The 27,649-nt window shown below is 42.9% G+C and overlaps 1 protein-coding gene across 2 annotated transcripts in view; it reads left to right on the top strand.

Moving 5' to 3' along the window:
- The window catches only part of FSTL4 (follistatin like 4), a 239,901-nt gene that overhangs the window by 180,208 nt on the left and 32,044 nt on the right, over window positions 1-27,649 (top strand). For both annotated transcript variants that reach the window (XM_075715510.1, XM_075715509.1), the window contains one exon: window positions 19,248-19,414. In XM_075715510.1, the coding sequence (XP_075571625.1) occupies window positions 19,248-19,414 (167 nt within the window). The remainder of the gene's footprint in view (window positions 1-19,247; window positions 19,415-27,649) is intronic.

The raw sequence follows: 27,649 nt of genomic DNA, 5'->3' as shown, positions 1-27,649 counted from the left end.
TTAAGTAAAGTTTTGCCCCATTACAGATAAAACAAGTGTGATCTGCAAGGGGAGACTGTTATGTGAAGAGCAGAGGGTCATATTCCTTATTTCTGTTCCCAAGAGCAGTGGGTGTTTAAGCACATGGTATTTCTTCTCCAGGACAGATTTACATGGGTTTGAGCATCCTTGCAGGAAGGGGACCATGGCTCTGCTGTTCTTTTTCTAGGATCAGCTCCGAGCCGTGGTTCAAGGTTGGCACAAGTCCCCTGCCCCCTCTTCCCCCCAGTCCCCGAGCTGTGGGGAATAAACCCTTCAGCGTGAACTGGGGTTGGGGAGCTCCCTGCTCTCCGGGTAGGGGGAACCTTCATTTGGGTCCAGGGAAGGACATTTACGTTTGTATTTTTAGAGCAAACTGACTTTCTACAAAGTCAGTAGAAATGGTCCCATGAGCTACGGAATTTGGGTCCTGAGTCAGAGACAATTTTCTTGTCCTTTCAATTTATTTTCTAGCCTTCCTTTTGGAAGCAAGCCAGTGCTCCCTCCATATTCTTGACTTCACTTAATTGCCTGAAAAAATATTTTTTAAGATCTATTTGTTTTATTTTATGAAGCTGCTCTGAGTTCTCCCGTCTGCCCATATTTCCTTATTATAGCACTCTCTTACTCTTCGCAAGTGTGGCAATATATCAGTATTATCAGGTCCCCAGTCCTTTCACATTTTGAAAGCTTCAGTGGGTAATCCTGATAGTTTCCTCTTAAATTAGTGAGGACTTTTATTTATGCCCTACCCTCAACCTTTCAGGTCTTGGACTGGTTCTGGGGCTGCGGTATCGGTTTCACAGGGCAGTGACACAGTGCTCCTTGCCATGGCCACCTAGGTACAGAAAGCAAGAAGAGAAGTCACAATGTTTTGTTTGTTTTCTCGTGCCATAATAGCTTTGCTTTGATTTTCTTACTGAGCACTAAATGATGGTCTCAAAGGTTTCTGTTAAAAAGAAATAAATTAATAAATTAATGCTCAAGTCCTGTTGAGTGTTGCACATGACTGCAGCAATTAGCAGCTGCTCCCTCGATAGGTTCTCTGCTCGTGTGCTAATTATTTCCTGTTTGTCTATGCTGATGAGCAGCTGATTTCTGCAGCTGCAGTTCCTTGTGTCACGCAAAACTTCTGGTAAGACAGCTCTAGCCTTCCTCATGGTTTACTCTGCTTCTAGACTTAGGGAAGCCTCTTGGCCTTTATGGTTTTCTGTTGCATGGAGAAGGGGCCATACTTGCCCCAACTCCAGCGTGGAGTATGTAGCCCCAGCTTTTCAAAGGAGTTTGCCCTTAGCTGTTAAATGCGCTCCTTCCTCCCTCCCTTCTCCCCCCGAGGAGGGCTCTCCCCAGGCCAGCGCTGGCCATGGCTCGTTTCATGGTTTGTGAAGCCAAGCACCCTGAGGGAACTGCAGCACCTCCGTGGGAAGCAGTGCGGCCATGAAGGTGTATGCACAGGCTGCCGTGTCCTGCAAAAGCGGTCATTAAAGCATCTGGAGCACAGTTGCTCCTGCGATAAATACAGCCAAAGAATTTAAGTATTACCTTGAGGATTACTGTACTGTCTGATTTAATTCTTCTGGCATTTTACTGACAGGTCAAAGACAAAAGTGATTCTGTTAAGAAGCACTGCACTTGCTCAGAAATGCTGCAGCTGAAGCTTTTTAAAGGATTGTTATTCAACCTGTTGTATGCAATGCTGTACAACCATAGAATCATAGAATGCTTTGGGTTGGAAGGGACCTTTAGAGATCATCCCGCCCAACCCCCCATCATACCTTCTAGCAGCTAGCCCTCAAATACCTTCTCTAAACCTTTGAACCAATGGTTTGTATGATACGTCTTGTCATTTCTATGGCAAACCTTGTTCCACAAATGATCTTAGCATGAATTAGAAGAAAACCTTGTACCTCATTTAATACAAACACGAGATCCTGAGCACTGGCATCATTTGGTTGTACAGGCTCAGACGTGGTCTGATGGCTTGGAAAAAATGGCACTTGTGTCTGTGGATCAGCATAGCTCTTCCTCCAGTGAAACCCAACTGAACTGAACCATTTTGGCCTGATTCATATACATGCCTGCATCTGAATGTTATGCCACTGTAAAACAAAATACTAGGGGATAAAATTTTAAAGGTTGGTAATAAAAAGGTAATAAACGGGGATATACAATAGGCTGATGGGAAACTTCATTTATTTCCCTGAGTTACAGATGACCTCATAACTCATGAGTGGTGGAGTGAGGCGGAGTTATGAAAGTCATGAAAGGTCATCAATAACAAGTGGAAATAAATGAGTTAGTCTGTTGTATTTTCTGTTTGCATACATCGCTCGATGATAAATGTGACAGCGGTGTTGGGATGGTGAGGCTGGGAAGGAGCACGGGAGGAGCAGAGCACCCTGCAGCAGTGCTGCCGGGACCTCAGTCCTGACCTGCATGGGGGACGCCCTGCTTAGGACATGGGGCCATCTTCTCCATCAGAAATGGGGAATGAAGAAAAGTTTCTAGCTGAAGTAGAAAAGAGGCAAGGAAGGTGCCAGTACGGCCGAGGAGGTGACTTGTCCTGGTCCCGCAAGCACCATTGCCATGGGGTAGCACACCCTATTTTGCTCTTGGGAGGGGTAGCTGGTGCAGGTCTCCAAGAGCACGTGCAAAAGCCGAGCAAGGATCAAAAGACTCCAGCAATACCGGCTCAGATGACTTATAGTGTAATGTAACAGCGTGAAGGTGCAGAAAGTCTTTTGATGACATTTCTTGTGGTGTTAGGCTGTTAGTTCGGTGGTCGTGTATTTTAATCCAGCCCCCTCTCAGACTGTTTTATCAGGTTCCATGGTAATTGTCCCCACTCTGCCCTTCTGCAAACCCTTGTAGAAGCCAAGGTCAAAACAAGGCATGACGACCACTGAAAACTCAAACCTTGCTCACATTTTAAGACGAGCACTCCAAGAAGGCAGCTGTGTGTATGTAGCTATTCCACCCATAATGGGATTATAAAGTAATCTCAGAGAGGCTGGAAGAGTAACCTTGGGAAATAAGGCATGTGTCTGGTTCTGGTTCAGATACGCTGTGCAACTGCAGCTAAATAACGTCTGTCTCTGCTTCAGCTCACCATCTGTAAAGCAAGGATTTTTACGTTCTTTCCATAAAGGAATATTACTGGGGAGAGAAAAAAACCCAACTATGAATTGTGCAGATATTCTTGTCCTGGAGAACCAGCAACAGAGCAGTACTTGAGTGGAAAGTCACTAGAGGAAACTAAAAGAACGGTATTTTGATGAGTCAGTTAAAGAGCCAACACTCTTCCTGCTGACAGAGTATTGAACTTCAAAATTTGGTTAGAAGGCACTGTTTTGCTGACAGTACTGTCTTTCAAAGGACATGCAAAATCAACACCTGACCATCTGTAGTCATTTAAGATTCACCCATAACGGTTTTTGTAATAGAGGGGTTGTTTTTAACCTTGACATCCTGGAGAAATGCCAGGGTCTCCCACTCTGTATTAGTCATTGAACATAAACTACTCACATCCTCTTCTGTCATCAAATACCCTTTTGAGTTGTTGGTCATTTGCTGCATTTGATGCCTCAAGAGCAAGTGCGGTTTTGCATCTCCCACTGCCGTTGCAGCAAACCGTAAGTTTCAGTGAGATGGTCCACATAGTCCTGGAGTGAGACTACTTCAGGCCAAAAGTCTTCCCAAGACTCTGTTCGCAAGAGACCATTCCGTGCAGGCTTTTCCTCTGGTGCGCTAGCAGTGCTCGGGCAGGGGTGACAACCAGGCTTCTCCTCGGGGTGGTATTCAAGGACGTGCATGGCTGGTGTGCAGACCCCTTGTGCCGTATATTAAGAGAAGACTAGGCAGGAGGGATCAGCTGACTTTTACCTTCCAACCTGTGTAACCCTACAGGAGATAAGCATGCTTTTTGCTTAAACATGTAGCATAAATTTTGATGAGCAGTTAATACCCTCAGGTATTGCTAAGTGAAGAAGCTAGGAGAAAATAGTTTAAGGCAAGTTTCCACCACGCAGTAGGCAGACAGTATTACAGAAGATCATTGTGAAATATGTCTATGCCTTCCTGCTTGAAAATATTGGGGAGCACTCATTTACTTGGTTTAGTGTCCTTGGCTTTTCTCCTTCCTTCAGTCACTATTATCTGTACCTTGGGAATAAAGGCTCCATTCGGTCTGAAAGGAGCAGTTCTGCCATGGTTTATGAATGCTTTGTTTGCTGAAACATCTGAAATATATTACTCTGAATCATTAAGAGCCTTTTTTCACAACATGTCCCTGACTTCAGTACTTCATCCTTGACATTTCTTATATAAGCATCGCTCTTGATTGATACTGAGAGTTAATGATTTGCAGTGCATGAAGTATAATGAGCGTGCCACGGCTTCAGAGGGGGGATTTAAAATTACAGGCATAGCTTTCCCTTGGGGCAAAAAGCAGAAGTGCCTATGCAAGTCAGTCCTCGGCGCACACCTTGAGACACCGCTGATGTTCTTCGTTTTCAGGCGCAGTCAGGGGCTTGCTGCAGGGGGACAGCCAAAGCGCAGATGAGCAGGGATCATTTCAGAGCGCGCTTGAGTAGTTACGGGACCTGAACCTATACTTCTGCTCAACCTATAAACCCTGCTCGGCGAGGTTTTTCAAGCATTGCCCGCAGCCCTGGCTGTGCTGTGAGCCAGCGCAGTGAGCCAACCGACCACCGCTTTGGAGAGGGTCTGAAGGAATTTTCCTGAAAAGTTCATATTGCCCGTGGTTGGAGGTGAGGTTTGCCTTACTCGTGGCAGCGCTGAGCACTGCCGTCCTCTGCCCTTAATGGAACGGGGGTGGAAAATTACAGTCCTCCTTGACTGAAGGACTGAAGGACCTGGACTGAAAGAGCGGTGTCTCTCGGCTTTTGGCACTAGTTGGAGGCATTTTTGTTTGTGGGACGCCCTTTTTATAGGATCAGAAGCAATCTTCTCAATTCCGCGTGTTGGCATTTTGCTGTCTTGCTCAATGTGGCCTTAGTAAAGGGAAGGGAGAAAATAGTAGATAAGGTAGAGAAATTAGCGGTTTGGCAAAAGATGAAGAGTAACTCTAAGAGAAATGAAAGAGTGTTCATGTCACCTGGTTCAAATCGCATCATTTAGCTAATGCTTATTAAATCCCTTCCACCTACGGTTAACCACTGCCAGAAACACTCACTCAGGCACCTGCGGTCTTGCCAGAGACAGAGGAATCCCGAATACTTGTAGCTGAGCTGGTCACCATAATGAAAACATCTAAAAGCAGAATACAGGGATAAGATATAAACGATTCTTCCCACAATAATTTATGACATTTTTTCAGGTTTTGGCAGTACCACTCACGAGCAGGGAGGCAAGGTTTGCTCTGCTCGATGCAAGTTATTTTATCTAACCATGCCTTGGTTTCCCATGCCGTCTTCTGGCATTATGGCATATTTCCATTGCAGCTCTCTAGGGCATGAACCGTGGTTTTTATTAGATGTTTGAACAAAGCTTTGCCCCATGAATCCCTGTTCGTGGGCCCTTTTAGTGTGCCTCATCTCACTAGCCATGTATCAAATCCAAACCAAACCTTGTCAGGCATCGTGTCTGACGCTGCAACAGGGTTAAGACTAACTAAATAATAGCTCCATAAATTACCATTAATTGTTTACCCAAATTAATAATAATACAATTGAGCCAATTAAAAATGTAGGATTTGAGATTGCTTTGAACGGATGTAAGCCACAAAGGACTATACATCAATTAAAGTACTGCAGAAGGCTTTTCACTGAATGCCCTGCAGGTATGTGTTATATCTTAGTGAATTAATGTCATGTTGCGTTTGTGAAAATCATTTCATTATCAAAGCCATGATTTACACAACAGATAATATATACTGGCACATACAAACCAACCACTGATCTTATTAATACTTGTATTGGCTGCAGGTTTTATGTTGGAAATTTTTAATTTTGACGTTACCTTCGTGAGCAGGAGCTACACTTTAATACCGTTTTCTGCAGCTTTCCTATGACAGACCTATTATTTAGGTAAGATATTTGCAAAAGCAATTGAGCAATCGGTGCTGATGTTCTGCGCAAGATAGCGGCTTTTTATGTAGTACTAATTTGTAGCTGACCTTTGGTGAGCGAATGAATATATTTTGGACATTGTTTCTGTGTCTCTGCATAGCTGCATAAAATAGAGGGGGAGGAAGGCTCTCGTTCAGGGAGCAGCCAGCTCCGAGGATGGACACCACTTGAACCACTTCTTGCTTGTGGCGGTGGTGTGATGTGCACCTGGACTCAGAGCCTGAGAGAGCTTCTAGTTTTTTCTTCCCATTAAGAGTGAATTGTTTCTTGGAAAAACAGAGCATCTGGTTGATAATATTTGTGATGAGCGCGGTGCTAAAGATCTTAAAAAGAAGCTATCCCCAGACTCTTGATGTGACGAATATTGTTATTTGTGGCACTTGGCATATGGTGGCTATGCTGGCAAATAATTCAGCGTTAAACAAGCTTTGATTTGGCCCACTCGATTGCTGGGCTGTTGTAAATTAAATATATGCTTAAAGATTGTGTTTGTACTTAAGTTATAGACTTAACCAGCAATAATTCATTATATATAGCGCAATGTGCATTCCTCAAATGTTCAGTTTATTGAGCTGATTTTAATTTGTGATCATTAAAGGTAAACAAGGCATGTACCTACTGCAATCAGCCTAAAAAGTCAATATTTAACAGCCATTACCAAAATGGTGATATCTAAGATCGTATTCTGTTAGTACAAGAGAAATCTCTGCGTTGTGGTCTATAACCACCTGTACAGGGAGGAGGTGGCGGGCAGCACGGGGCCGTTTAATGTCACGTACAAAGCGGCAGTGAGAAATTGAGAAGGGAACAATTAAAAAATAGGGGGGAAAAAAGATCCTTTCTGTAGGAAGAAGGAATGGAAATGTGCTCATTATTTTAAATACTGTCGGTTGGAACAGACGATGAAAAACATGTCGCAGCATTGGCAGGAGAGCAGAGGTGGGCTGAGGGCTGGGGGCAGAGGCAGCTCATGCGGGGCCGAGCTTTAAGGTGCAAACTTAGGGGTAGCTTGCACGGACTTAGAATCATGGAATCCTGGAATGCTTTGGGTGGGAAGGGCCCTTCAGAGCCCACCCAGCCCAGCCCTGCAGCGACAGGGACAGCTTTAACCAGCCCAGGGTGCTCAGAGCCCCGTCCAGCCTGGCCTGGGATGGTTCTGGGGATGGGGCCTCCACCGCCTCTCTGGGCAACCTGTGCCAGTGCCTCACCACCCTCGCTGTAAAACATTTCTTCCTTATAGCCAGTCTAAATCTATTCTCCTTTAGTTTAAATCCATTACTCCCTGTCCTGTCACAAGGCCTTGCTAAAAGCTTGCCCCCCCCTTCCTGCAGCCCCTCTCAGCACTGCCAGGCCGCACTCAGGCCTCCCCGCAGCCCCCTCCTCTCCAGGCTGAGCACCCCCAGCCCCCCCAGCCTGGCCCCGCAGCAGAGGGGCTCCGGCCCTCGGATCGTTTTTGCGCAAGGGAAATACTTCTCAGGTTTTGGCAGGGAAAGTCCTCAGGTGGGAAGCGGTGGAGGCTGTCCCTTCAGAGCCAGGAGCGGGACCACGCCACGTTTTGTCCCCGTCAGCCTTCACCAGGCCCAGGAGGTGCGAAGCGGGGCGATGTCGAACCTGAGGCGATGGGAAGAGCCGTGCCTTGGCGGTGGGGAAGGGAGACTGGGGCCAGCCCGCCACGGAGCGACTGGGGCTCGGCAGGGACGGGAGGTCTCGGCCAGGTCGGAGCTGGAGCTGAGCAGAAATGCGGCAGAGGGGCTAAAAAGCACTTTGTGCCGAAGAATCCCTCTCTGAGGCCGCACAACTCGCTTAAAGCCAACATGCCAAAGGTCCTCACGGGCGTTTCTGAAGCAGATTTAACGGTGACGGGTGTTAGAGAAAAATCCAGAGAGAAACGAATAATTTCTACCTTCAGAGCTGCATTTGAATAGTTGAAAATAACGTTGAGGATACCAGATAAGAAAAACAAAATATTGAATAGCTGCTGTCTAAACAAACCCTGTCTATTCTGTGCAAAAAGGGTGTACGCTGGCGGAATGAAGAGCGCGTGCGACCCAAGCGATGCAGGCTGTCTCCGCGCTCCTTTCCTGCGGTTGCTTCCCTTTGCAACCTGCGTGTTCTTCTGGTGCCAGGGGCTTTTATGTGACATAAGACTTATAAGCCTGAATGATAAAGAACAGCTTCTATAAATCATTCTGCTCTGCGGATTTAAAAGTTTCAAGAAGCTGATGTCGGTTGGTACACAAAGTATGACTGGCCACATTTGATTTTGCCAGCATATCTTGCTTTTCAATATGCCTTTTAATATGATAGTCTGGATGATTTGTTTTTCCTGTTACTTTCAAGGATGCAGCATTTATCATTCTTGCATTACTGGAATTTAAGTTTCTCACAGCAGTAGCCGCAAATCTCTGCTTCAAAGTATTTTTGTGTAATTAAATTTCGGTTTTAGATGTGGATTTTATCTGCGAACCTCTAAGAGTTTTTTAATGAGAAATCCACAGACACGACACGCTTGTGGGTATTTGTGTGGCTCCCATTACTGTGGCTGCTGAGAAATCTTTTCAAATGTGTTATTCCTAGAATGGCCCAGAGAGGTCTTTCCCATGGGAAACGGAGGCAGAGCAGGGGTTATGGTCTTTCCAGGCGAGGACTTAAATCTGCTTCTCCTGCCATCACCACCGCTCATCCTCATCTCTGGAGCTCGCTGCAGAGGTTTCCACTCCACCGGAGAAGCCACCTCGGCGGCCGCCCAAAGCCTGTACTTACCCCTTCCCTGCTGGTCCCTTCCAAATCTTTTGTTGTCCATCCTGCAATTCCCCGTGGAGACTAAACCCCGGGAAACGCCGAGCCGTGCCGGCTTTGAAATGCTGATTCAAAATTTTGTTAAAAAGTCCCAGCTGCCTGCTAGGCGTCGCGCAGGAGTGCTGATGAATTACCCGGCCCTTTCTGTGCGGTTGTTAAAAGGCTTTTAACTGCAGGGGATTCGGCTTGGAAAGGTTTAGCCGGGAGAAAACCTGCCCACAACAAGAGATGTGCTGATAGCACGAACCAGGGGATTTTCTTTAGCTACTGTTCTTTGCTCTTGGGTTTCCCTTCACCCTCCTCTCCAGAAGGAAATGTTATTTAATTACCTGGTTCTTTGCAAATCACCGCTGTTCGCCCACACGTTTCTGACTTTCTCCTAAACTTTAGTTAAGTGCTTTTGAATATGGGAAGGACATGGATGAGAGTGCTGATGCAGAACTTTTTATCAACTAATGTATTTTTAAAATACAAGATGTTATCTGGATAAATGTTGCTGCAGAGCAACCTTGCCGTAACCTTGCACCGTCCCCCCAGCCAAATTTGCACCGTTTGTGCCAGCTCCAGAGCTGTTCCTCACTGCGGCACGCATTAAATTCATCCGAAGCCTCACCCTCCCAGGCAGGACCGGCAGCGCCGTCGGAACGAGGAGAAATGCATCCTCAAGATGCCCATTCAGCTGAGCCCCAGCATAGCTGGACTCTTTATGTCCACGATCCTGCTTTGCAGCCCGGGAGGCAGCATTTCCGAACGCTATAATGCGAGTCCCACATCCAGCCAGGGGTGCGTGGCATAAATATCTGGCTATGCCCGATAGCCCCTCGCTTTTTATTGCGTTGGTTTTTCCCTGCTCGTGTAACTATAATTTACAAATGAAAGGCGCTCTGATTTTATACTGCTGGCCTGGGACCCGGCAAGCTGTTTGTAAGGAAAATCACCAAAAGCCTCGGAGAGACTGAACTCTGACTTTAATGAGGCCAAACCCAAATGGGCAATGGCTGGAAGCGGAAGGCAAAGTAGGGGGATGAAATTGGTGAGGTTCTGGCTTGGGACAGCGTCAGCACAGGAAAGCAGAGCCCTTGCACTTATTAAGTATCCTGAGCGTAGCTGCAGGGAGAAAAGATGCAAAATCCATATAATCACCACAGCTAAATTTGCAGTCATCCATAGAAAGAGCAATGAAAGCTCCATGAAAAATATTACTAATGCTTATTTGCAACTGGAAAGGTATGCTATCACCGATTTGGTTGTTTATGAATGCAGTAAATGTGGGAATATGAAAGAAATAAATACACCTGATTTTAAATGCTTGGGATTTTTTTTTAGAAACCCTTAATGCGGGGTTTAGAAGCAGTGTGGGGCTTTTTCCTAGGCTCCTTGTTTCCTGGTTCATGCATTTTTCAGTGTATCGCATTTATTGCGTAACGCTGGCCGAGAACCCGGAGTAAAATGAACGGAGAGTGAGAGATTGGAGCAGTTCAGTGCAGCCATTTTTGATGTCTCAGTGGTTTTAAACTATATGTGAATGCTTCTTGAACCCCAAATACCCTGTGGCCTGCCTTGTCTCTATTTTCAAAGTAATTTACGTACACATTACAGCGGTTCCCACAAGTCATGCTGGACTTAATGGTCTGACAGTATTTCCATGATAAACCCTAGGGGTTTATAGAGCAGCCATAAAAATTCACTCCGGGGAGAAACTTGGCATGCCACATCCTCCACCAGAAGCTATCTTTTTCTGCCTTAAATCAGGTATAAATCAGTTCAGCTGCTGTAACTTACAGAAGTTACAAAAAAAAAAAGTTTAGAGGTTTCATATGTTTTTTGGTCCTCTGAAACTCTGAAATACCGTAGTTTAAATACAGATAGTGGCTGTTCTTAAAAGTTTCATTGCTTTGAAAGAACCTGCCCATGCTAAAGAGTTCTCCATTTCAAAGCTAAGGTATTTCTGAAGGACTGGGAGGAACTTTTAAACTCCTAGAAATGCTAAAATAAACCTTGTACAAGAGACAACTGTTGCTTTTGTGGCAGAGAAACAACTGATGCTCATTATTTCTGTCAATTCCAATAGGTTCGACTAGAGAGTGCGAAACGCAGAGAGCAGCTGTAACATCTGTCCCAAAGAACCATAATGTTCTTTTTTTCTGTGGGTTCAGTGAGAGATTTTACCACTGCTCTCCCATAGTTATTCAGAGAGTATGTATACTATAGTATATAGTGTATATATATAGTATACTATAGTATGGTTTTGACTCTTAAGAAAAAGAGACAGATCTTTTGAGTCAAATGTTTAACTGGCATGAGAAGTAATTAGGAGAGCCTATTAGACCATTAGCAATTTTACTTTTCAATTTAATAAATTGACTGGGGAAACGCGTGGCTGTTACAATCTAGGCAGGACACTGTTGACACAACATGGTAATATTTTATCAAAAATTAATCATATCAACATTGGCTCTCAATCTGTGGGAAATAGGAATTTAAAATAAAAGCAAATGCGTTTATGTAAACTATTGTCTAAAATAGACTACTTATGCCTATTTACATAATGAATCCATCACTTATCACCCTCAGGAGATTAGATAATTAAGCACTGAACAACTTATATTTATTCATGTACTTTCAAGAATGAATGAATTATCCCTTTCTGCACAAACTAAACGTTCTCCTGATTAGTAACAGGAGGGCAGTGATGGGATTTTATGATAGAAAGTGTGTTGCTTGGGGTTTTCTTAAAAAAAAAAAAAAAGAAAAATTGATCTTTAGAATACAGTACATAAAGAAGCTGCACTTGGTTAAAAGTCAATATAAGTGATTTTTAGCAAATTTATTCACTATGTGAATGTTCTTGATACAAATTCATATGGGAAACCTGGGCTGCTTTTCTTGAATGTGTATAATTTTTTGACAGAATTTGTATATAATTTAGATGAATATCTAAGCAGCTGTTTGAACAGAGTTTGCCTCTCCAGATGTAGACGTTTCCAGTGCAGGTGGCTCCATTGGAGTTACTCACCTGAAGTTTCTCTATAGTCAGTGTGAGAAATTGGCCTTCCTTGGGTGCAAATCACTCCATCCCACGACGCGTCCAAGCCAGGCACGGTGACCCAGGGCCCCGCGCGAGCTCCGGACGGGATTGAGATACCGGCTTGGAGGTGATCCCAGCCTCCAGAGCTCTGAAGTTCAGGAGATCGGAATCCATCCTCACAAAGCTGTGCAAGAAACCTCCTCGGTTGCTCTCAACTCCAACAGCTGGAAATGACGCTCATCCTCCCCTGGGGACATTTCTTCACCCTTCCAGAGGGTTCGGGAGAATATGCAGGTGTTGCACAGGAGCAAGGGCAGCTTGCTCTGCATGTGACGTCCTAATCCCTCTTAGTGTTAGAAACTGGGCCAGGCTGACAGGAGATTTTTTCCCCCTGCTTCAAGTTAAGCATTGTTTTAGTCTCCATATTCTCATTATCTAAATAACCAACTACTTTGAGCAACCTGCTCTAGTGAAAGGCATCCTTGCCCAGGGGAGAGGGTCAGACTAGATGATCTTTGAAGGTCCCTTCCAACCCAAACCATTCTATGATATGTCAGTGATAGTGTATTATGGACACGCAAAACATCTCAGTTGCTGAAGAAAAGTAAAAGTCGTTGTAATATTTAATTGTTTTAATAGCTGCTTTTCTCTTACGTTTAATCTAGAAGTCATGGTCACACAGACTAGAAGAGTTTTTTGGACTTGACAGGGATGAGAGACAGGGTCTTGTCCTCTGGTGCCACGCGAGAGCTGAATATCACTGGTGATTTCACACGTTATTCTGAATTCCACAAGAAGGCAGGTTTTAGCTTTCAGTGCAAGCTTGGGACCTACCTCAGGGAGTCATAGCCTGTGGCCTTCAAGAGTAATGACAGGAGAGGGCTTGAGGTGCTAAATTCTTTCTTACTGCTAGAAATATGATTATGCCTTTTTATGACTTAGAAAACAGCATTGCTAATTTAGTAGAGAATTTACAATAAAATACTTCCTGAAGTAGCATGCCCAAGGTCCTGAGGATTTATAAATTATCTTCAGAACTTGAATTATTGCAGTTACAAAATAAAGATGAGATACAAACATTTCTTCTTAGCTTTAGAAATCATCTTATTATTCACATTAATTAGGCATACAAGCCTTAGAGGAATGCTGTATTGTGGTACCTTTTTTTGAGGGAAATCAAACTCCTAAAATGTCCCGTGGAGGCCAGCTGGGCAGTGGGGGGTGACACCAAAGGTGGCCAGAGGCAGAGCCAGCTCTTGGTGGTGTTTTTCGCAGGTTATAAAGCCAGAAGACTCATCCCGATCACCTGCTCTGAACTGATGCAGGAGCTGTAGGAATTCTCTGGGTTAATTAATTGTGAGCAACTTTAATCATGTTCATTAACAGCTGTAATGTTGTTAATTAATAACATAAACATTTTTAGTAGCATGACTGGCTTCCCTGTAATTCTAAGTTGGTGTTCAGAAAACGGGGCTTTCTTCTGGGGCTGCGTGATGGATAGTCCTTTCACCTGACTCTGGACAGGTGAGAAGACAGCAAATACTTTGAGGTAAGACTGGCTTGTTGAACCTTAATAACCAGCGAAATGTGACAGCGTGGCAACATTTCTTGTGGAGATAGTCCTAAAAACAGCCGGTGTGACAGGTTTGCAAAGGCACGCAAACCCAGAGTGATTTGTGTACTAAGGGGTTTTTTTAATTCATTTATTTGGTCTATGAAGTGAGGTAGAAACTAAATCACATGCTAATACAAGTAATTTATAAGCATATTATAAAGTGCTTTACAGGTTCAGACCCGCTCTGAACTGCCCTTCATTTCTTTTAATCTCTCTCTGTGGGGACTAATTAGATGACCACATCTCATCCCAGGGCCTCCCAAACAGAATCACCAGAGTCACTCTTTGGCTGGCCAAATCTCATGTTCAATTGTGTGTTTATAAATACATGTCACATAGAACACGGTCATTTTAAAATCCATTAGCTGCGGTTGGCTCAGATTTAAGAGGGTCTAAAATTGCTCTCCCCTCTCTGTCCAAAGCCAAATACACCATCAAAATTCTTAGGGAAAAAAATAATCATAAAAGGTATACCCTGGTTTTTCCTCTGATCCGTTAATTGTTTTGATTTTCTTGATTCAGTTTGCTCCTCACCTAAGAATGTACTCAGCTAGAGAAGACTCTCTTATCTGTTGAAACAAATGCTAAAATCACCATTGACCTTCATGCCGCAATATTGGGCCACAAGGCAATAAACAGATTTTACTAATGCAATGCAGTGCATAAACACAGCTGCAGGACTTGGGGAATTGAGTGGAGGCTCAAGTTTTCATCCCGTTAAATTAATCCTGACTCGAACCATTGCTGGAGAAACGTGGCGTATTGAGGGCTGCGTTACCCGTGCTTCAGTTCACAAGCAAAAGGGCTCTTGGCTCAGGAGCATTCATCTGGGGGCAAGAATCTGTGCTTCAGACTTTCTTTGAAAGTCATCCTCCCGTTGCTTCAAACAAAGCTACATTTTGGTTCATTGTCTCCCCACTGAGAGCAAGTTACAGGATTAAAAAGGTATTGCCTTGTCCCCTAAGCAGAAGCTAAGCAATAGAGTCAGTTGTTCCATATTCTGTTTTAGCAAGGCAAGATATCCATGAACAAATGTAACAATGATTAAAGGTGGCAACAATGTATTAACAAGTATATTTTCTTTAGATTTAAGGGAAAAGATCTAATTAATGATATTAAGCACTTTATAAAGTGTGAAATCTGTTTCTGTATGTAGTGTAGCATGAGCAAAGGCAGGCAGGCAACCAACATTTACTATGTAAATTATCTCCACGCAGTGCTAAATCAATGAGTTTTTCTCCATAGATGCTCATTCCAGGTTGCTCCCTATAATGACCTCAATTATACATGTCTTCATTGTGAAATTATGATTGCCTTTGGCAGGCTGCAAACGACAGCAGAGAAAAAGATTTCCGTGATAAAACAGCACAACAAGTAATACCTGCTCGCATTAGTATGCACAGCTTGCAAAGGTGCAGTGCAACTCCAGCTTAGCACCTTAAGAAACAAAATTGGAGTGGAGGAGGGGCCGAGGAAAACGTTCGACAATATCTTGACATTTTTAACAAGAGAAGGAATTAGTAAGACTTTACATTCTCAAATGTGTCGCCGTGGGACCTGGTATTGCAAGAAGTCTAACATAAGAACATCGGAATGGCTACACCTGGGTCACCAAAGGTCTGCAGTGCTTCGCAGCTTCTCTCAGACTGAATATAATGGCAGAAAGAAAAGGTGTGAGAGACGGGAGAGAGCGATCCTTCCCCTCAATAACCTTCGGCACCGACCGCCGGCGCATAGGGAGTGATCCCTCAGCCTTCTGAACGGGGGAGAAAGGTTTGAAGATGGCGCTGCCCTAATTCCTGGAGCTGCACAGTTCTCAGGCGCTGAGCTGCTGCTATCACCAAAGAGAGTTTGCAATGTTCTGGCCGCCTTTTACTGACCTTGATTTTGTTCTACACTTGGTGCAGTGCCTGATGAAAGATTACTCCTGGACCACCGATACACAGAGACACGGTTACACCCGTTTCTTCTTAAAGGTGGTCGTTACAAAGGCTTTACCCCTGACTTGAACTATTAAAAGTTGAGTCAAAAATGACAGCATCCCATTCTCTGATGATAGCATCTCTGATGGCAGAGTCGTTGGCAGGAACTTTTTTTTTATTTCCAGCTGGAGTAGACTGAAGAGTTGCTTCAACTGAAATCCCAGAGAAGAGTACCAGGTTTGACATGACTTGATAAATACGATCAGCCAGGACTGATACTGCTTGAATCTATTGAATATAGAAAGCTGTTTTGCATGCATCATCCCGCAGAATTTCCAAGTGAACATAAAATTCCTTGATTTTAGGACCAAATTCCATTCCAGCCAGGGTTCTGCAAGTGAGCTCAGTTTGAATATTACCCATTTGTTCTGTTCAGTTTTATACAAGTGGTAAAAATCCTTTTATCTCCTGAAGGTTTTTAAAAATAAAGAGTGTTCAATACTTAATCTAGAGGTTCTACACAAAATCGTTACAGTGACTTGAATAATTTGTACACATAATCCAACTAGCATCAAGTGTGTCTAAGCTCCGTAACTTAAGTACAAGATTCTGAGGTTTTTAGAAGATTTTTAAAAAGCCCAGCCCTTGCATCCTCTTCGGGAATCTCTATTTCCTCCCCAATACATCTGATTATGTAGGGAAATCTTTTCTATTTGATAACAATAAAGCAATGACTAAAGCCACACAAAGTAATCCTGTATTAGTAGAAAGGCTTTTAGATGTTAATAAAATGCCCTCAAACCTACTCCACAGAAATACTCAGAAAAGGAGCGTGTTTGTGTTGTTAAAGCGGTCTGTGCTAATTACGTGCCTTAACATAGAAAGTCATCTCTTGGCCTGATACGGTTCATCCAAGAATGGCAGCTATGCAAGGTATCTTCTTAATTAAAAGTTAATGTGTTTTTCATTAGTGTGCTTCTAAAATGTAAAACCAAAGCCTCTTTAGCTATCATTTGGAAGGTGGGCAGGGAGCCTTACATTCTACTGCAACACTCAAAAAATGTTGCTGAAGAGGGAGCTGATGGGACCCCAGCGTGAGCCAGGGAACTCAAGGCAGTGTGAGAAACAGCAGAGGGAATTAAGGAAAACAGCGGTAAGCTTAAAAAAACCCAATTCTCCTGTAAATGAATGACCCTCTATTTCATTTCTCCTCAAGAAAAGATGTCCTCATTAGCCAGACTCCATGCTACAAATTATTGTAATTATCAGTTCTTTATCCTGTCAAGTGCACTCCAAATATTTTACTCGTAAAAATGATCTCTCTTTTATGCAGAAAATAACTACATTGTTAGCCCCTGTGTGCTGTTTACACGCTTCAGGCAGGCGGGTGAGGGTGGTGGGATGGGGCACCCCCACCACTTTGGGCAGCTGTCCGTGGTCACGGGTGGCCCCGTCTCTCATCTCCTCCAGCAGGTGCCAAGGGCGACGTGATTTCACGATGCGTTATCTATCCCTGGCTTCGCCGCTAACCTGCTCAGTGACCTTGTGTGGGTGATGTTCTCCTTCCCTTCCCAGCCCTCGTCCATCTCCCCATTTGGGTTTGAAGGCTTCAGGTGTAGAAACTGCTTGATGGTCTGACTGTGTCAGGCCCTCTTCTCGTGTAATGCCTGTGGGAGCCACCGCAACCCAAATAATAGCAGCAAGTTGGTCAAACGTTCCTATTTTTGATCACCCGTATATCAAAATTATAGCTACCGTTTCTTCTCAACAGCTTATGCTCTTTCTGAAATAGCGCTAGGAATATTAAGTGGGAGAACAGCTAACCGCTGGCAGACACGCCGTGCAACGCTGTATTGATCTCTGCAGCCCTAAGTCAGCCGCAGATCTACAGTGGTGAATACAATTTGTGGCACATTCAATTAGCCCCTTGCTTAGGTGGAAGAAGCAGGAAGAGGAAGGGCGCGGAGCTGTTTGGGTACGGCTGCACAAGCAGGTTTTGTACTAAGTGGTCACAATCAGTTGCTAGACCAGCGGGCTGAGGTGAGTCCTCCCAGGCTTCCCAAGGCTACTGAAATGGACCGAATATTTTAGTGAACAGATTTGACAGATCTACTACTCAAGAGGTGTTTAGGCAATTTTTCCATTAGAAGGTATGAAGAGATGAAAAACGATGCTTGCAAAAGCAGATGCTGGGGTTGTTTTTATTTTTATTCCATGCATTTCTATAGTGTGAGCCCCATAAAAGAGTGCAAGATTTTCCCACCAGAGCTGTTAACTTTTAAGGCAAAATCACATCTTAAGCTGTGAACTGACATGATAAAAATGAGTGTTTGGACTCACTGAAAGTCAGCACTTGTTCAGAGGGCTGGAAGAAAGCGCACAAAGCATTTAGATCTTACCAATGCAGATACACTGTGATATGCAGATCTTGTGCGGGTCGTAACGACGGAGATGAGAAGCAAGCTGTCAGGATGACAAGGAGTTTTGCCAGCTGATGGGAGGGAGTAGCCTGACCCCGTATGTCATTTTATAGTGTCAGCACTGCTTCAAGTGGTTTTTCCCAAAGTGCATGGCCTTGGGTGAGGCAGCATCGGTCTCTTTGATCCCTGTTTTCCTGCAGTTAATGCCAGTGCACATGAGGAAGGAGGGGCCTTGGGGCCAGCAGAGGGTGTTTCGTTTCCCAGTCCAAAGTTCTGAGTTGGCTGAACATATGTAACACCAAAATGCTGTGAACGTTCCCTGTTCATCTCAACGGGCCATTACCCTGAAAGACTGGTTTTCAGCATTTATATGCAATATAGTTTCAGGGCTTTCTTATTGCAGAGCCTGTGAATGAGAGTAAGCAAAAAAACATCATGGGAATGATAAAATTGTGAATGCGGCAGCTTTGACAATGTGGCCTGATTGCCCTGTTGCTGGCTCACTGCTGCTGAAATGCTTAATAATGACAATCTGCACCCGCGGTAATTCTGGTATCAAATGTCTTGCCTGTCGTGTGGCCACACATAGCAAAATACGCAGATGCATCTTGTGAGCATTGGCCAGAAGGAAACGATGCGACGTTGGTGTGGTTTCAGAGGGACGTTGGTGTGGTTTCAGTAAGGCCTGCTGCCTCAGGTGTTTCTTTTGTGTGGTACATGTAAGTCAAGATATTTAGTCTTTTAATTTAAATAAAAGATGAGAAAGCTTCTCACTCCTTGGTTAGAAGAACATCTGTATCTCGGGTGCCATAGGTGGCTGCATTTGGCAAAGGAGTTTTCGTGCTTCATGACTTCCCTATTTTTGGGCAATTTAAAAGTGGGTTTGTTTATATTTCAGCGACAACAATCTTACTTTAATTCTGCTTCTTCAAGGAAAGAACCTGACTCATTCTTGTGCCTTTTCAAAGGACCTTGGCAGGAGTCCTCTAGAGAAACAAACGCAGACAGTCTCAAGCGGGAGAGCCTTTGCTTGTCCTCCTGCTGCTGACAGCTTTGTAGGTTAAATATTGCAGCCAGGTTTGCCAGAGGACCCATCTTAGTGCCCTAACGCCACAAGTACCGCTAGACATCTCAGGAAAATGATGTAGGGAGTTTGTTGCAGATTCAATTTCTATGTCTCTTACGTGGCTTTACTGCTTAGGGTTTTTTTTTTTTTACAACATAGATATCCATCTCCTTGCCAGAATCCTTCAAAGTTATTCCTGGAACGAGGAAGAAGGAAGGCAGAGTGGGGAGAAGGGGAACAGCTTCCCTCTGTAGTATTCAGTATTATTCCTGTTTTGTTGCCTTTTGCAGAGGTGGTTCAGCTGAGCCTGCCGGAGGACAAGAAGATCAGCGTTACCACCATCACAGTTGGCCTGAGCACTGTCCTGACGTGCAGCATCCATGGGGTGCTGCGGCCCCCCATCATCTGGAAGCGCAACGGCGTCATCCTCAACTTCCTCGACTTGGAGGACATCAATGTAAGTCCTGAATTACTCTTCTCATTTTCTTTTTAGGGCATTGAATATGACTTCATTTAACAGATGTTAGTTTTAAGGGAACAAGTTTTACCTTATTATTATGGAAAACTGGAAGCTGGCGTGGTATTTTGGGTTTATGTGAATATGTCTCAGGAATAAAAGCGAAACAACATATGTGCAGCTGAGAGCAGGGGTACTTGGAATATGTTATTATGAAGTTAAAACTCGGAACTGTAATAACCCAGCATTTACTTAGCACTGGTACTTCATCCTTTGTTGCTCATTCAGTTGGCGCAGCCTGTGGTCCAGAGACAGCAGCCCTGGAAACCCAAGGGAAGTAGCTCTACAGACCATTAACTCCTTAGGGATCTCTTTCCCAGTATGAAGAAACAGGTTCATCAAGAGCATGAAACAACGCGTTTATGGCTGGCAATGAAACCTCTCCTCTATCTAAATGAAATAATACATTTTTATCTCTGTTCCTCCTGTTTCACTTACCTTTCAGCCAATTCTCATATCTCATTCCTCCACTGCTATTTCTGATGAGCATTTTAAAACATGGGATTATTCAGCAGGGTGTGGCAATACCCTCGCAGGAAAGATGAATCTCTTAATTCACAGTGCTGGTCTGATGTGTGAGTCAGTTTGTAGTAAAGACAATACCTGAATAATGGTATAAACTTACTCATTTATTTAATAACATTTAATTACAGAGAGAGTGGAAAGTAGTGTAAAAAAATGTGGTCTGTATTTCATTTCTCTTTGCATTAAAGTACACAGTAAATCAGGTTTTATTTTAATTACACTACAGCAAGAGTTGATTTATATTTTTGTTCAGCTCTTGTTAATTTGATAACCACTCAGTTCAGAGTTGTTACAGTCAATACTGCAGCTCCCTAAATTGTTGTGTATCCAGGATTGCTGAAATGTGAAAAATCTTTGGTTTACTCTTCTGCATTAATACGTGAAAATTACAGCCTACAGGACAGAAATACGCACTGCAACTTGGTACGTTATTTGTTGACTCTACCTTAGCAAGAAAATCATGTGCACTATGTGTATGTGATTACTGCGTGCACAAACAGTAATTATAACCACCTAAACTTTCTTTTCTTTTCATCAAAGCAAGTATTACCCTTCAAAAATGCGTTTCTGGTCACCATTTGGAGCATGACATTGAAATGCAACATGAAGCCAGCAAACATCCCACTGCGGGACTGGCACAGGACTATACAGGAACCGTAACGAGGACACGCCGGGTTGCCCAGCCAGCCTGAAGCTGGCGTACCTGACCAGATTTCTTATAGACATCCATCAGCGCCAGGGTTAGAATAATGACCTTCGGGTCACTGGCGCTAAAAATACATGGAAGCCTGCCAAGCTGCGATGCACAGTCAGGCGTTCCCCGCTGTAGTCGGAGCGTGGCGTAGTGAGCCATGCAGGTGGTTGACCTGGCAGCTTATTGCCTGTACCGCCTTGTGCAAATATTCTTCAAAACAGATCTATTCCTTGACACAGATTAAACTTGGTAAAGATTACACACACTGCCAACGTGCTTAGTTTAATCTGTAGTGAGCAAATTCAACAGCTTTGTGTAATCAGAGTTTAGAAACAGCCTTTTCTTTTGGCAGTTATATTCACTGGATAGATCTGAGACGTTGTGTTTTTAGGCTCAGTTTTGTTGCTGGGTTCAGGACTGAGCTGGGGTTAGAAGCGAGGTTCAGCTGTTCTGAAAACTTATTTCCACACACTCTGGAGGCTCAAGAGCAGTCTTAGAAGTTTTTGGCCAAAAATAATGAAAATTCCAGATATTTGTCTTACCTTTATGAAATTTTGGTTGTGATCACATTAATCTTAAAAGATTAGAAGTTTATGTGTAAACTGAACACAAAATGACAGCCCAGGAGTTGGAGTACAAACACATCCTTGAAGGGTAGGTAGCACGTGGCTATGAGGCTTCATTTGCAACTCCTACTATTTTAAATGGAATTCTGAAGAACAAATTTTCAGGCTGAAATGCCAGTTCCTCCCTAATTTAGCGCTGGCCCAAGTGGATTTCTGGTTTACTTGTAAGTAATTCTCTTTCTCATTGGTTATTAAATGTTAAGAGGAAGAGCTGTGTCCTTGCATGTAAACTGACTGGTTCCTGAATGATTCAACACCCCTAGGAGAGTGCCATGCAATACAACAGAAAAAAAAAAATAATCACTTTTTCATCTGTTTGAACTGGTATATCACCAAGAAACTGTATCAAAGGAACACTCTGAGATTCTTACAAGGAGGAAAAACAGGATTTATGTCTCAATTTTCATGTTTCACGTGTCAGTTTATGACCTCTATCACCTTGTCATGTAACACCTGCTACTTAGTGTGCATCAACTGGGTTTTTTGCCTAATCAACACCTCCACACTTTTTTCATCTTTAATTAAACTGTAAAGTTGTTGATGTTCTGTATATATCACTGCCATCTGTATTCTGGTCTGGTTACTTGAGGTGACACAATTTGGGGATTACTGTCTTTTATTTTCCCTTTTCAGCTGTGGGCAGTCTGTAGGACTCTTGAGCTCAGGTGTGTCCCCTCTCTGGCTACCAGGGATGGGCATCTGCATGTCTGAAGCACTTGTTCATAGCAGGGATGAAGAGATGGTCCTTCAGCTGGTGAATCCAGTCTTTTTATTTAGATTAATCCCAAGTTTTAAAAGTCCTGTACTGGTGGGGCATGAGCCACATTCATCTGCAGCATCAACACACTTGTGTTTGGGGTTGATACTCACGTGTAGCGTGGAAGTAGCATCAACGTTCGCTTTGAGGTTTGCAATGTGGAAATACACGCGGCCCTGCGCGCTCAACATGGGTCGGGGTGGGTGGCAGCAGACGGCTCAAAGCTTCAGCCTCTCGTGGGTACAGAAACTCACATTAAACAATAATCTATTTAAAGACATTGACAGCAGGAAAGTAAAGGCAGTGTGCTTCTTAATGTACTTGAAGTCAGTTAATTAAATTACTTCAGTTTTCTTTTAGTACGCCTCAAGCAGAAACTCAATTGCATTTCTGCTTTTCACAATAAGGTTAGCAATTTGGCTAATTGGAAGTGCAACAGGAGATTAATTGTACCTTTTTAACTTCAAGAAAATCCTCCCTGCTCCTGGCACAGTGGTAATCACATACAAACCTACAGGATATTCGCACACTTGGAAAAATCCTCATATTATATTTCAATTAAACTCGTTCTCTTCTAAATGCTAATTCAGGAAATCAGATGAAAATAGAAGCCCAATTCTGGAAAAAACAGAATCTTTCCAACAAGGTGTGAGAGCAGCACAGGAGAAGCACAGCTGAAAAGTCCTTCATGGCTTTATTCTCTCCAGATTGTTGACAAATGTGCTATGAGAAGGTTGACCGTGTTCCAGATTAATACTAGAAGTGACAAAGACAGTCAAGAAAAACCTAGATAATCCTCAATTTGCGCAGAACTGAAAGGTTGAAGATTACTATAAAGCCTGGTTGTTTAAGTGCATTACTTAAATCATTTTTACGTGATATCTTGATTGGCAACAAAATATTAATATCTTTTCATTGCTCTCTTCATCAGAAGCTTTCATAAGCAACATATTAATAATTTGTCTTGTTCTGTCTGTGAAGAACTCTGTTAATGAGTTGTCACATAGCTATTGCAGCAGAGCCATCGTAATGGTATGTGTACTTAAACTATTTTCCTTGCAAACATTTAAGGTTCCTTTTAGCATGAAAATATTATTTATCCATAAATTACCCACCCATATTATTTATCCATTAGAAGTTCCTTTGCAGCTATACTTTTAAAAAGTCACATCAACTTTTCTCATGCAGAAAATAACTATAATGTAGCTGAAACTGATAAGATTGCGATAGCTGTAAATTGATTTCTGGCTACAAATAGTGAAGTGGTTAAAATGTGTCATCTTTCAAAATAACATACTTTTGTCCCCTAGACAAGCAGTATGTTTTCCCACATACGTGATTATGAAAGCATTCCTCAATTTGAAAATATAATAAACTCCTCATGGAGTCAAACATATTTATGCAGTATTTATAGGATATTGTTTCACATGATTTGACATTCTCTCCAGAGAAACGGATGTACATTTATAAACAAAATTTATAAACAAAAGTTTATCCTCTAGAAGCATGGTGAAAGCATACACAAACAACAGAGAAGAGAATATTACCGTAATAAAGCAAATGTTACGGAATACAGGTAGATAAGAATTTGGTGAATTACCAAGTGTAATGCAGGTAACAGAAATTCATGAGTGTCTTTCATTATTCATTTCTTATTAATCCATACACTTTAACTCAAATCTGCATTAGATCACTAGTTCAAAAGTAAGCTTTTCATTACAGATCATTGACATACGGGTTTCTTCATTTCTGCTGATGCAGAAGGGGATTAAAGGCAGGGGAATGAGAGTGCTTTGCAGCTACTTTATGACTTGTCTGTCTCCTTGTTTGATGAAAAAATCAATAATTGCCCTTAAAAAGCACGCTCCCACGAGTTAACAAAATGCAGCATATCATTTGTTGAGTATCGTCACTTGTATCAATCAGCTCATCTTGCACAAAGTACATGGAGGAATGTCCAGTAAGAAGTCCACATGCCAAATTCTTGAAGAAGTCGTGAATGTTCCTGTCCCAAAGACCCCCTGCATCAACTTCATGCATATTCAGTTTTGTATTGTGGTGTCGGGGTGTCACGCAGGCTGAAAGGCAGATTTGAAGCTGCGATGAAACAAGTCCAGGGTTGGGGGGAGAAGCTGTTCATCAGAAGAAACAAGTCCCCAGTTTGGGAAACGGCTGAGCAGCAGCTGATGGGCACGCAGGAGCGTGTCCTGCTAAGGCTTGCCCAGCTCCTGTGTGTCTCTTCTGCCATTGCCCCTGCCAGGGGAAGGAAACTCGGTTGGAGGGACCTCTGCTCTCACCTTCAGCCATTCTTGCCTTCGTTAAGACCATGTGAAGAAAGTCTGGGGTTTGCTGCTGGGGTTGCTGTCATCACCCAGGACCCCTAGTTTTTACTTTCATTAAAAAATAATCCAGCCACCAAGCCAGGAAATACAAAATTACTACTCTACCCTTAATTGGCTTAGTGGTGGACGTGGTAGTGTTAGGTTAATGGTTGGACTTGATAATCTTCAAGGTCTTTTCCAACCTAAACAATTCTATGATTCTGTGATCCCAGAGGCACCTGAGATACGTAGGCTGAGCTTGGAGATGTAAGTCCCTGCTTGGAGGAAAAGGAGTGATTCTCCTCTCCAAACAGGTTTTCCTCCTCCCCATACAAATCTGCGTGCTTTACTCTGGCTGAATCCAAGCCTGCCTGCATCTCTGCCCACCAAGCCTCTGCCAGGTCCACGGCGCAAAGGGCGTGTGGAGGTGGCAGAAGTGAATCTGGGGGGGGCACAGAGCACCTCCTAAATCGTTGATTGCTCATATTCCACATCTGCCTGTGCACCAGATTCACCTCCCTGTGTATCTCATGGCTCTAACAGGATCTGTGCCTACCTGCCGTGATAGGCATTTCATGGATCTTCATTTAAATGTCCGTTTTTCCAGGTATAGTATTTGAAACCCAAAGCAAATGGCCGACCTTTAAAGTGCACATCACTTGGATTAGATTTCTCATTAAAACAGGCTGTATGAAGGCGATATATTCCTGTTGATGGTTTTAATGTAGTTTGACTGTTAAATAATAAAAAGATCATGTGTGAATAACCCCACTTAATACCCTGCTAATAGAAATCGGGCCGTTAAAACGATCAAACCCTGTGTCATCCTAGGTGCTGCAGTAATGCAGCGATGGGAGTAAATTACAGGAAGTTGCATGTTTAAAGCCAAGTTTTTCCTCTTTGAAATCAAAGTTTAAGAAATTGCACAGTGCTTATAGTATCTTAGGTCTTCGCAGGCTCTAAAATAGAGGTTAAGTGGAAAATTAATACAGTATTTTCAGAATATGTATATGTAGATAGATAGATAATCTCTCACTTTGCTATAATGAAGATCACAGAACTTGTATCCACTTGTGCCTTCAGGGGAATAGCTCATTTTTGGGTCACAGACCGAAGTTTGTAGGTGGTTATTGCAAATGCAGAAATACCTTCATGGAGATAATAGAGTTGTTCACCTGGTCCTCAATAGCTGGTGGAGTATAAGGCTTCACCTTCCTAAACAGCCCATTTTTGTGGAGGAAGGTGTTACTCTGGGGTGGTTTTGTTTTGCTTGCATTTTTTAGAGGCATATAGGGCACATACCTGGTGACATTTTTGAGAAACCTGAGGCATTAGATGCAGCTCTCCTATAGATGAATTGCATGTACTTGGTCTGGATATTATAGCAGAAAAGCAGAACTATGAATGCAGCGTGAATATTCAAAAAATGAGCAAGAAGCAAGGAGTGAGCCCATGTGCTGTGAAGTATTAAGGTAACTAGACTGGCACGCTTAAAAAACTGCATTAGAAAATAATTGCGAATGAGCTGGAAATCAGTTGTACTCTCTCGTACCTGCTCTGAGTGTTGCAACTGATAATTGAATTACAGACCAAAATCCATTAATCCCAGTTATCTTCCCCTGTAGTGTAGGGGAAAAGTTGGAGTTTATGAATATAATTTCCTCCCAAGATTGGTACTTGCCTGTTCAGTCATGGTCTTTGCATTTCTCTGAAATGTCCGGTAGATCCAATTAATAGAAACATTTCACTAAATCCCTGGTATGCTAATTCCTCCCCTCCAACAGCTCCAGCAGGATGACCTACCATTGATTTTCCTCGTCGTATTGTCTCTGAGTTTCTCAGGATATAAAAGTCATCCATTTTTATCTATATTATAATTGCACAACTATCTAAAAAGTTCATTTCCATATGTTCAAGCCAAAAACTTTTTTGGCTCACCAGCAAAGTCTTATGTTGTGTGGAATTCTTTGAGCAGAAAAACAAGAAAAGATAAATTAATACCCCATCAGTCGGTGTTTGCAATAGTTTTCTGGCATTTGCTTAAGGCTGAATTTTTCTTCATGTAAATTACTAAAGTGATAGCATGTCTAAAACCAAGAACAAATAATATTAATGAAGCATAAGTTCTCAGCTTGTCTCTGGAAATGAATTATTAAAAGCACCAAAGAAAGTGATTTAAGAGCCCATGACTAATTTAGTTTTTATTATTTTTATATGAATCACTCATGAATCTATTGTAAAAAAGATCAGAGACATTTGATTAGTGAGGAGAAATAATTTTCAAAGTGATAGCCATTGTTGTAGATTTTGCATAATAATAATCTCATTAAACGCTTGGGTACATTTTGTTTTAAAATCCTGTAAACATTATCAGAGAGAGATTTCTAGGACTCTGAGGATCAGGCAAGGTTTTTTCATGTGAACTGGTTAATACCTTTTTGTCGCTGTGCTGGTTACTGTGAAAATCGTGATGGTGTTTTTCTTTTCTGGTGGAAAATGAGTGCCGGGACTGCTTTTGTCAGTAGGCGCTGAAACCCGCGGGGAAGGCTCCCGGCTTCCCTGGACTTGGCGGAGAGGGCTGAAAGGGAAGGGTCTAGAAGTGAAGCGAATTATTATTATTATTATTATTATTATTATTATTATTATTATTATTATTATCATCATCATCATCATCATCATCATCATCATCATCATCATCATTATCATTATTTAGGAAGAAATCGCAGCAACCCGTGGATTCTCCTAAGAGAAGAAACCACTCGGGGAGCTCCATTCCCTCTGTCGTTATTTCAGCTGTGGACACTTTTAAGTCAACATGGGGAGGGGGCATCGGCTGTCTTTGGGACTCGCCCCCAACCTATATTAGGAGCGTTCAGTACCTAACTGGTGTGGTTTAAAATCAACTGTGTAGGTTTAAAATCTGGCTGCTGCCCGGGGAGCGTGTACCCCATAGTGCCGTGCTGCGGTGACGTGTGCCGAGGGCTGGGGAGACGGGGAGCTCGTCTGGTTTTGTGTCCCTGGGACTTGTTTTTCTGTTCCTTCTTCCTATTTATAGCTATAAGGCAAGTCTTTTTTTTTCCTCAAATAGCTGGAAGTTATCCTGAAAAAAATAATAAGCCTGAATCTACTCTACGTTAATTACTCCTCAAACTAAGACTTCCTGGAAAACAAGTGATCCTCTTTCCCAAAAATTTAAAGGGTTTTAAATATGTTTCCATTCTGGAACAACCCCACCACATGTTCGAAAGCTTG

This window comes from Pelecanus crispus, chromosome 8 (genome assembly GCF_030463565.1).
Source record: "Pelecanus crispus isolate bPelCri1 chromosome 8, bPelCri1.pri, whole genome shotgun sequence".
NCBI lineage: Eukaryota > Metazoa > Chordata > Aves > Pelecaniformes > Pelecanidae > Pelecanus > Pelecanus crispus.
Note: the sequence above shows the minus strand (reverse complement) of the source record. Positions and strands in the feature narration are given on the sequence as shown.